The 11,435-nt window shown below is 36.3% G+C and overlaps 1 protein-coding gene across 1 annotated transcript; it reads right to left on the bottom strand.

Annotated features, from left to right (window-relative positions):
- Nucleotides 1-4,686: 4,686 nt before the first annotated feature.
- On the bottom strand, nt 4,687-8,503 carry LOC137005082 (gastrula zinc finger protein XlCGF7.1-like). The gene is made up of 2 exons (XM_067365859.1): nt 8,383-8,503; nt 4,687-5,351 (listed from the first exon to the last, which is right to left on the bottom strand). Exons 1-2 carry the CDS (start codon nt 8,501-8,503, stop codon nt 4,687-4,689), a joined length of 786 nt encoding a protein of 261 aa, XP_067221960.1.
- Nucleotides 8,504-11,435: the final 2,932 nt, after the last annotated feature.

The raw sequence follows: 11,435 nt of genomic DNA, 5'->3' as shown, positions 1-11,435 counted from the left end.
TTTATAAAGTACATTTTATCATTCCATTACACAAATTATCAGCAAAAGTGTATTTAAAAGTGAACTAATCCTTTAAGGTAATTAATATTTGTAAGGAATGAGAAATAGGGGTGCCCCTGAATAAGTCACCTGAAAGCTTGGGCTGCAGCAAACCAATTATTTCTGTTGCATTTTCCTTTGACATACGGAAACGGTCAAGAAAATGTAAATCATCAAAATCATTTAGTGGGTTGCTCCTGTCTTTCAGCAACCTTCTTTCTGGTCTTGGTGGTGGTCTCTGATTGTTGTTGAAATAGTCGAGGTAATCCATTTTCTGCCACTGTGGACGTGAGCCTTGAGGCAAGAACTTTTTAATCTGAGGTTGAACCTGCTTCTGACCAGGTTTAATTTAAGACTTCATTTAGATCTGAATTAGGTCTAATCCTACTTCTAGAAATCTGATTGTTTGACTAGTGCAAGTCTGAGACTATTGTAATCCATGTGTGAGAAAGCTACTTCAATAAATCCAGGTTTAAAATGACATTTAGTCTACGACTAGGCTTAATCCCCGTACGGGAAACCGGCCCATAGTGAGTATGAGCACATTTTCCAACAAAAAAGCAATACGGCTGCAGTGGCAAAAGAGAGAGAGTTGGAAAAATAGCTGCTCGAGTCAATGCGTAAGTTTAAATTTTAATTACTGTTATACAGTGATGGGTGTAATTAATTACCAAGTACTGTAGTTTACTTTTTTACTTGAAAAAATAAAGGATTAGCTAGCTGCTCTTAATTTTTCTGTAATTTAATGGAAATTACTTCTGATGCAATTGCATTAAATACTGAATTTGTTTTAAAGGTGTTATAGAGGATGTTTTCGACGACTGAGAAACCAAAGACTGTGAGTTTTTGAAATGAGCGCATGCATAAGAACCCCCCTCCTTCACAGCTCATTTCGAGGGAACGCCTCCCAAAACCTGCGCAGGAGTATTGGAACACAAGTGTTTGTTTACCACCGGCATTCGCTGTGTCGTGTTAGGAGTAACAACTGCAGATTATGAGTTACCTGCGGTGAGTCTGACATAATGAATCCACTGACAAAAACATTGCATGCAGCACCTGTGGAAAGTTACTGGAGCGCGCACATCTCTCACAAGGAACGTAATGGCAGTGATTGACAAGCCAGAGAGCCAATCGTTAAAGCCATGATCGCGTAAACGATTGGCTGTTTTTAAGGCCCTACCTCGTGCACAGATGATGTATATTGATATTATTTCATTCAGTGAACCTAATAAATAGTCTTTCATCAGTGTTTTTGAAGGAATAACGTTTATGCGTGGTTATTGAAAAAAACAAAAAACTTAATTCACTGAAATAAGGCCAAAAAAAGTATATTAAATCTGTATTCACAAGACTTCTGGGTATTGGAGGTTGTACACTAGAGTTTTTATTTCAGAATTATGTAAAAATTATGCTGCCTACTCCTTCATATAAAACAATATATTGATTGAGTTTTTGTAAGACACTTTTTGTCAAGAAACACAGTATGCGTGGAGGCGTGAATCATCATGAATAATGGGTCATTTACACCTGAGAAGACAAAAGAACCACATACTAATGACCTGAAATGACTTGCATATTAATGAGGCCTTTCATTCAGGTAGGCTGTGAAAAAACCCTCTGTAATCATGTCTCAGTTCAATTTAAAATAATGGTATTTTATTATATTCTTTAAAATATAATGTGATGCAAAGTGTCTGAACAATTGTGTTACCTCTATGGCATTTCATATAGGCTTTTAGCTTAAAAGCATGCACATTTGGAGAAATATTGATGGATTCTCATATGTTTGTCAATTTTCTATACAGAGGAGTAATATTTATTCAATATTTATTGTCATCACTATGAGTGCTGGATACTGTATTTTCAATTCATACTTGCAGCCGGAGGGCGCTCTCTGCACACCTTTAGGCCACAAATTCATATAAAGAAGAAAAGGAACTAGAAACTAACTGCATGTCTTCTAGAGATCGCTAACCATGGCTTTAACATCCAGATAAACACTTTTCAAGACAATAAATACACGATTGAGACAATGTATACAAGTATTGCTTGTGAAATTGCATCTGAATAGCGCTGGCTCCATGGGCGTGGCCGCATTAGCGGATAATGAGCTGAATCACTGACTTCTGACATGGCTCTCTTTTCAAACAGATTACATAAACACAGAATGTTTGTTTTCGTTTAACTTGCATGATTTAAAACCTGACATTTCAACATTTCTTTAGACATAAGTCTAATTTTTTTGTGATTAGTATTCACCAAGTTACAGTTCATTTTCTGAGTATGAATATTCTTGAATATTAAATGCTGGATGGCTTGTGTTGATAAATGGCATGCAATTAATTTTAAAAGGTATTGTATGATGGAAAAACTGCTGTATTACTGTTACTAAAAATAAAGCTGCATCTGATTATGCTATGTTAGCTACTTCATAAAATAGTGTTTTTCTCTGATGAGTGGTAAAAGCATGGTAACTGTTACAAAAAATCAAGAGTTCAATGATTTGTGTGAGTAGATTACATACAAAGTCAATGCAAAGACGCGATCAGACTATGGATGAGACGCGATGCCCCGCGTTTGGCATGTATGCCCCATAATACTAATCGTGTTGATTGTTATAATGGCATACGTTTTCTGTAAAGATACCTGTCGAGTAAAACACAAGCGAGATCGGCATCTCTTTCCTGGTGAAGTTTGTCGCAAAGCTCCCTCCATCTAGAAAATTCATCACTGATATTGATCCTCGCTCTTTCTCTCCTCTTGTCCCAAACTCTTCTTGGGTCGTTTGGTTGGCCCGTACGCTTACGTTTACAGGAGCTGTCCTTGTCGACAGATCCAGCGGCAGATAGTAAACAGTAATTATGTTCCATAAATAAGTAACACATTTACTTCTTGCATGTTTTATGGTGGATTAAGGAACTGCTTGAAGCAAGCTAGTGGTTTGCTGGACGCTAGACACTACTTCCGCATTTGTCCACGACACTGTTGTCATGTGGTTTCTACGTCAGTAAAGGCGGTAACAAAGGGTCATTGACAGGCGACTGCACTGCCCCGTGTCACTGTTTAGAATGGGAATATTCTCATGATTTACAAGTTGTTGAAAACATTAGAGATATTGTTAGTAATCAGCTGGACAATATATATAACACTAGCCTAGTGGTTTTTGGATATTTTACTACGAATATCTTACAGATTGTACCTTTAAGTATCTTTTAGTCTTTACTTGAATATATTTTTGAACAAGTGAATGTACTTTTTACTCCTATACATTTGTGATGAGTAATGCAATTAACCTTTTTGCATTTTGCATGACACCTAACTTTTTCTGCAGCAGTTTGTTTCTGCTATAAAGAAGGCATTGAAGGTACTATATCTTGTGCGTTTTGCCCGTACTCAACCAAACTTGTACTTTACATGAATGCGAGTGCATCACAGGTGTTTGATTTAGGAGATATAGTTATGACTGCACCGGTGATAAGCAGGGTTGCCAGGTTTTCTCAACAAAACCCACCCAATTGCTACTCAAACCTAGCCCAATTGCATATAACAGGGTCCCACGAGAAAAAATTTCTGGGGGTAAAAATCCACATTTTTGGTGGGGCTCCCCAGATAAAAGTTGCATTACAGAGGCTAAATAACATCCGTGGGTTGAAGCAACCCCAAATAACACAACGGTGTAAAAGTAGCCTAATTGAACCTTCGCCAGGAGTTTAAGCGATCTAACCAATCAGAACGCAGAATCTGCCATTTTGTCCGTCAAAAGTCAGGAGTTAGAAGATTAACCTCGGTGGAGTTAAACTTGAAAAATTGTATATATTGACATCTTTCCGTGTTTGAAACAACATTCATTCTCATGTTCATTCATGTTTATTTGATGCTATAAATGGACTAGTAGGAAGAGCTGATCAGTTTACGAGACTCTTGAGCTGAGACGCTACAGCAATCTGTCACGACAAAATAAAGAGCCACAAAATGGTTTTTATTGTTTGAATTTCTTAAACTACACAGTTTGAAAGCTGGGACTTTGTTTAATATCATAAGTAACCTGCTTTGTCTTGTCTGTTGATGCGTTGTCCATATTCTCTTTGCTCTGCGATGTATTTTTCACTGCGTCACGCCACGGCTTGTCGGACAAAGCAACAGTAACTAAGGGGGGGGCGGGTCTTTGCGAAGGGTCAATTACATGGGAAAACCACAGACTTGGCTTCACTGGTGATGAGTCTGAAACCAACACATCTGCTGTATTGACAAAACCTTTATGAAGGTTACTTGTAGCTTTTTTGTGCACTTGAGCTTAACTGAGACTTGAGAAGCTGTTGTGTTAACCTTGATTTATTGCAGTGTTGAGGTGTTCAGTTTTTATTTTTGAAAATAAACATTTCTCATCAATCAAATCAATTGTTTATTTTCACCGGCATGTCTCTCAGGTGTTAAGGACTAGTGCGTCTTTGAGCCTACATTCAGCATGAATGAGCAAAATACTTAAGTACAATTAAAATCAGATACTCCAAGACTTTTACTCAAGTTGTATTAGAATTGGTCATTTTTAACTTGTCAATTTTGCTATCAGGTATCTGTACTTTTATTCAAGAATGGTTTTCAGGTACTCTTTACACCTCTGCTTTTTCCACAGCGACGACTTCTAAATCAGTTCTCTTTCGAGTGAATCCTCATGTGGCCCTTAAGGTCACCTTTAAATCTGAAACTCTTTCCACACTGACCACATATGAATGGCTTCTCTCCAGTGTGAATATTCATGTGTTCCCTGAGGCTTGGGTCCCGTGTGAAGGCCTTACCGCACAGAGTGCAGGTGTAAGGCTTTTCTCCAGTGTGAGTTCTCATGTGGACTTTAAGGTTTCCTTTCTCACTGAAACTCTGTCCACACTGTTGGCACGTGTGAGGCTTTTCTCCAGAGTGAATTCTCATGTGGACCTTAAGGCTTCCTTTATATGTGAAACTCTTCCCACATTGCTGGCAGGTGTATGGCTTTTCTCCAGTATGAATTCTAATGTGGTCTTTAAGGTTTCCTTTATGTGTAAAACTCTTTCCACATTGCTGGCAGGTTAAAGGTTTCTCTCGAGTGTGAATTCTCATGTGATCTTTAAGGTTTCCTTTTACAGTGAAACTCTGTCCACACTGTTGGCAGGTGAAATAACTTTTAGTTCCTGTCTTTTGAGCTCTTTTTCGTGAGGAAGACTTTTTAGCCTGTGTCGATCTTTCCCCAGTCATGAAATTGTGATGTTTATCATAATGTTCTTTCTCCTCTTCCCTTTCATTAAGTTCATGACTCATCTCTTTCAGTGTCATTCGGTCTAAGGCAAAAATAGACATAAAATAATTTAATGCATAACAACAACATGTATGATCTATACCCCATCACTTGGATCAGGGATGGGCAGCTTTGGTTCTGGAAGGCCACTGTCTTGCAGAGTAAAGTTTAATCCTTAATCTAATACACCTACCTATAATTTAAGCAGTCCTGGCGAATTGGGATTAAATTTTGGAATTGAGATCAATTTTGCAGGCGTGTTTGATCAAGGATGGAGCTAAACTCTGCCAATACTCTATACACCAGAGATTTTCAAACCAGGTCCAAAGGGACCCACCACTGCACATTTTGTATGTCCTCTTTATTTTTCACATCTGGTGAAGATCATCAGCTTGATAGAAGAGAGCTGACATTGACATTGGCAGTCCATGTTTTCACTTATATGTAAATGTGAACTTGTGAAATAAGTATATGAAACATAGTTATGCGTTTATTAATCTAAACCTGTTCCTACATAACTTTGTTATAAAACATCATATACAGTAGGGATGTTATTACTCATCTGAATCAGTACAAAACCTCAGAATCAAGATCAGAAGAAGCAGAAACAAATGATAAACGCTTTGATCAAGTACATGAAAACTAACTCAATCATAAAACATTAAATCAACACAAAAATCTTTTATGAAGCTTTTAAACGTTACTGAATGACATGTTGAACCCATGAAGAGGTGCAAGATTTATATATCAGTATATATCAGGTATCAAAAGTATAACATGCATGATTTGGGGGGTTGATGGATGTGATCTATGAATCTGATCCAGACATGGTCTTTAAAAAAAAAAGGCTTGATTTTCTCAGCTTATATCAAAATGTGTGTTAAGTAGATAATTAAGTGATGATTGAGCATTAGTAAGGAACAGCTGCTATTAACAAGCAGAATAACTAACACACAGGAGCGTTTGAAAGCAGGCATCTATTGTGGATCAGTCCACTGACAGACGGATGCTTTCAAATGCTCCTGCTTTTAAATTCAAACACTCCCATGCAATGATCATTGTAGCCAATCACAGGCATATCCGATGAGTGCATCAACACAACGGCCAATTAGAGGTGTTTATGAATCCACTCAACAGCGCTCAAAGTGTCAGATCTTTTTTAATTTCAGCACTGACGTGATACTAAAGCGTGTACTTTTGTCAACTCTTGTTTGCAAGTATGTGTCTGAAGTGAAGCAGAAGAAATGTATCCAGTGGTGGAGAGTAGACATGACCTGGAGGATCATATATGAGCAAATCTCAGTGTAAAAATCCACCTTTTACTAAAAGTCCTCTTGTACGAAACATGAATTGCCTGACCGGGTCACAGAATAAGTAAAGCTACTTTAATGATAATAATAAAAAAGAAATATATTTGCAAGCAGTGATTAACAGAGCCAAGCACAACAGAGGCTACATGAGGAGCAAAACAAACGTCAACAGCATCAACACCAACCACAAAAATAGCAATTTTAAATTTAATTTTTAGTGATTTTGGCCTTTACTGTGACTGAACCATAGAGAGTGGTCAGGAAGTAAGGTGGGACTGCCCATAAGGATATCGGCGCAAACAACAACAAAAATAGCAATTTTAGGCATTTGTGTATGTAAATGACAACCATGATAATTTTGTCACAATAATCACGATATGTAATTTTCATACCAATTCACCTCTAGCCTCAATCTGACAATTCTTACTGATTTCCAACCTACACCTGTACCACAAATGACAAGGTAAATATTGTTCACTGGTTTCATCAAATATTAGCAGTTCACTCGGTTCTACTTCAAAATGTTTTACAAACTTCCCCTGCTGACTTTCCTCCATATGACACACACACACACACATTAAATGATTATTGATATCCACCTTATTCCTGACTAGCCTACTGCGTTTTGAATTATGGGTGTCTTTTCCGGTTTGGGGAACTTCCATTTAAAAAGATTGAAACTAATCATTTCTAATCATAAGGTTGCCCTACAAATAAAGCTTATCCGTCAGTCTGACTGAATGAGCTGTCAATTTTTCTTTTATGTTTATTCTCATGACGTATGAAAATAAATGTAACGCTTGATATTTTAACATGCTATAACAAGAATATCTATGGCAAGAGCTCTTTTCAGTCGCTGCTTACTATCCTTGTAATTATTTTATTTTGTCCCTTTGCATTTCGCTGTAATAGTATGAAAAAGGACAACATATACTGCACATTTGTGGTCTGTTCTCCCAATATAATTTACGATATATCCCATTAATAATTCACTCGAATGCACGAAGAATCTCTCATTTTTCTCCTCAAAGCCTTATGTCTCTTTCCAGGTTTGTTATCACAAGTAAATACAATTTATTATCTGTGAAAATGATGGAAATCACTTTGAAATAGTATCACACAATCCTGAAGTTCATGATTATTTTTTTTTTTTTAAGGCAACGTATATTACATAATACAGATATATATCTCTAGTTATATTTAACCCGTTATTGCTGTGGAAAGAATCTTGCTTTTTCATGGTCTGTTGAAAGTACCTTGTTGATGCTTTTACACTTTTAAATGTTCTTGTAATGTTCATTGGTTGAAGGGTGAGTAGAATAATGTTATCTCATTGTACCCAGTTTAAAAATAAAATGTATTATTGCATTCATAGGGTGAGCCTTTCACTGACTGTTTACAGCTTAACGGAAGATACACCCATAATTCACGCAAAGCATCATGGGGTGTAGGAATAAGGTGGATAGGGATTGATCAAAATAATAGGACTTATTTATGGTTTGATTTAATGTTCAATTACTGTCATTTATGTTCAGGCATGTTAAAATGTTAGTACACTTTTGAGAAATGAACAGAAAAATCCTACTTTTCCATTGTTCACTATTTATAAGTAGATATTTGGTTTAATATTGGAGAAAATAATTGTTTTGTTGTCTACTTCTGTAATATTCTCTGACATTATACTTCTGTATATTCTATTTCTGTAGAGCTGGACATTTGAATAAGGATCAAATGACTGAGTTCAGCTGTGAGAATAAAACCAACCTGTTTGTTCCTCAATATCTTCATGTTTCACACTGAATGATTCTACAATCTTTATGTCTTCAGGTTCCTCTTTAATAAACTCCATCTTCATGTCTTCAGTCTCCTCTTTAATAAATGCCATCTTTAAGAAGAGAATAATTAAATTAATTAATTAAAACCCCACAAAACTAACCCTGCAAATGAATAAACTTCATATTTAGACATTTAGGATCTATATTTGGTATTTAATGAGTTATAGGTTATATTTACACTTTGATGAAAACATGATTAGTTTGTTTGTAAGTTTGTTCTCGTTCATGTTCACTATTTGAGCAGCACGTGTCGTGATTCAATGAATCAATTCTCAAAGTATTTGATTCAATTGATTCAGAGTTGAAAAGTTCAGTTTCATCAGTGGATGAGCTTTACTCAGAAATATCCTTCATTACAGTTAGATAAAGAATCACAATGTTACATTAAATAGTAAATAAACTCATTTCACATCGCTTGTAAAAATAATAATACCACAACTATAAATCATTGAACTGTTTCTATCGATTAAATTCTTAAAACAAACCTTTCTTCAGCAGAATCACAACAGATGCAGGAGAGCAGCGCAGTCTTGTGACGTCAAGTCGTCACTCCAAAATAAAAGTCCTGTTTAGACGCTGCATTGTCTACAAATCACAGAAGTGCATAGAAATCCAACTGTTTTTTTATCAGATAATCTTTTTTTATTTATTTATTAAAACAGTGACAAATATGATACAAACAAACATGTTAAAAAATGTTGAGTTCGTGTGTCCGAAGTGAAGTTTAAAGTCAGTGTTTTACCAATTATATAAAATGTGGACAAGTTCATTTTAGTTTAAAAATGACATGACATGACTTTTCAGATGTATTTAAATATAAAATATTGTATAAATAATACGCTAACATTAAACAGGCCCATTTCATGTTTCCTCTAAACAATATTTTCTTAATTATCGAGCAGGCACATGAAAGTTCAGTGAACAACATTTATGAATTGTGTTGCACAAACATGTTAATTCAACAGAATCTTTGCTTGGAGAAAATTACATGGGCAGCGTTTCCCAAAAGCATCGTAAGCTTAAGTTGATCGTAGCGCCATTGAAACCAATGGAGCTACGATCAACTTAGGCTTACGATGCTTTTGGGAAACGCTGCCCTGTTTGATTTTGGCCAAATTAAAAGGCATTGTCTAGGAATTTGCATATGTGGTGCAGACTGAATTGAACAGGTCACAAACATTTTAAATTAATTTGTCCTCAGGTTAAAGAAAACAAAACGTTTTGGATGGCTACCTCTCAGTTTAGTATACTTTGAATATCAACATTTAAACACATTTAAAGGGAAATGCAAAATAATTTGGATAATAATGTAGCTAGAAAATACAATAATATTTACTCATCCCTTTTCCTAAACAATGGTTAAAAGGGTTGAAATCTTTTTCTTTTCTTTTTTTTTGAAGATGTTACCATAGTTTTAGATTTTTTAAAACATTGCTACCTGAATATGCAGTTCTATTACAATATTCGCTGAAATAATTTCAACTGCTGACTCAATTATAAAGATGTCACTTGTTTCATAGATGAATCAACGTTTTTGAACAAATCTTTGTAATGAATGATTCAATGGCAAATAAATTAACAATCATTTGTCTCCACCTACTGGTTTAATGATGTAATTAATGCAATCTTTATTTGAAGCATCAAGTTACTTTCAAAGGGTGATTTACTCTATTTTGTTCACTTCCATTTGGGATGGGGGACTGGTTGTCTCCCTCGGTTGTGAGGAGTTTGGGTTTGCTCCCTCGTGAGGATAATTTATGTGTTCGTTTTTTTATTTTTGCAAAATGATCCACACATGCAAAGATGGTTGATAACACAACTGCAATAAAGTAACAGCCTGTTAACACTTGTCTACAAAGTGCCATGGGAAGTCAAACTATCTTAAAGGGATAGTTCACCCAAAAATGAAAATTTGATGTTTATCTGCTTACCCCCAGCGCATCCAAGACGTAGGTGACTTTGTTTCTTTAGTAGAACACAAAGAGTCAATAAACATGCACAGATGAATCCAAATGAAACCCTGCAGCTCGTGACGGCACATTGATGTCCTAAGACACGAAACGAACGGTTTGTGCGAGAAACCGAACAGTATTTATATCATTTTTTACCTGTAAAACACCACTAAGTCCAACTGCAACGGCAGTGATGTCTCGCATATATACTTCAATGAGTGCTAGACATCACTGTCGTTGTCAGAGCGCGATCAGACCTCACGAATCGAGTGATGAATGCAGTTGGATGAATGCAGTGGTGTTTTAGAGGTAAAAAATGATATAAATACTGTTCGGTTTCTCGCACAAAACCGATCGTTTCGTGTCTTAGGACATCAGTGTGCAGTCACGAGCCGCAGGGTTTAATTTGGATTCATCTGTGCATGTTTATTGACTCTTATAAACTGTGTGACCATTGACTCGCATTATAAGACTGAGTAATTAACAGCCCGATTCTATGTTTCAAGGTGGTGGTTAGAGTACAGGCAACATGTGAGAAGTGCTGGTACGCAAGACAAAGTGTGGGTACGATACAAATTAAAAAAAAGAAGTGCCGGTGCGCACCGACCTACTATGAGTAATGAGTAAGATTGCGATTTTTATTGAGCTGTTTTTGCGCTGAATCTTTTTGACTTTCGTAGGCTACTGAGTGAATAAATACAGAAATCCCTTTATTTTTTTATCAAAAAAAAACCAAACCATTTTGAACTGGAACGCCGCCCCCCTTGAAATTTACTCCCGGGACGCTGTCCCTCTGCGTTCATGGTTCATCCCAACATTAAGTGGGGCCCTGGAGCTCCCATTATTAGGAAAGGATATTGTGACACCCTTACTATGTGCCTCCTCTTTTTGTGAGGTTTTATATAGCAGGTAACATTCAGAACAAATACCACCTGTAGTGAATGGCTACTGTAATGTACCTTAGGTCATTTATTAGCTCAATTTAATTGTTACAGGGAATAAGAATTGAATCAACTGTAAATGATTCACT

Source organism: Chanodichthys erythropterus, chromosome 3 (genome assembly GCF_024489055.1).
Source record: "Chanodichthys erythropterus isolate Z2021 chromosome 3, ASM2448905v1, whole genome shotgun sequence".
NCBI classification, from domain to species: domain Eukaryota; kingdom Metazoa; phylum Chordata; class Actinopteri; order Cypriniformes; family Xenocyprididae; genus Chanodichthys; species Chanodichthys erythropterus.
This window is presented reverse-complemented; position numbering and strand designations above follow the sequence as displayed.

What these genes read in the sequence shown, in the direction of transcription:
- LOC137005082 (XM_067365859.1), bottom strand. Translation starts at nt 8,503, where the DNA reads ATGGCATTTATTAAAGAGGAGACTGAAGACATGAAGATGGAGTTTATT. An exon ending in AGATATTGAGGAACAAACAG is followed by an intron (nt 5,352 to 8,382) that starts GTTGGTTTTATT and finishes TTTTTGCCTTAG; the next exon opens with ACCGAATGACACTGAAAGAG.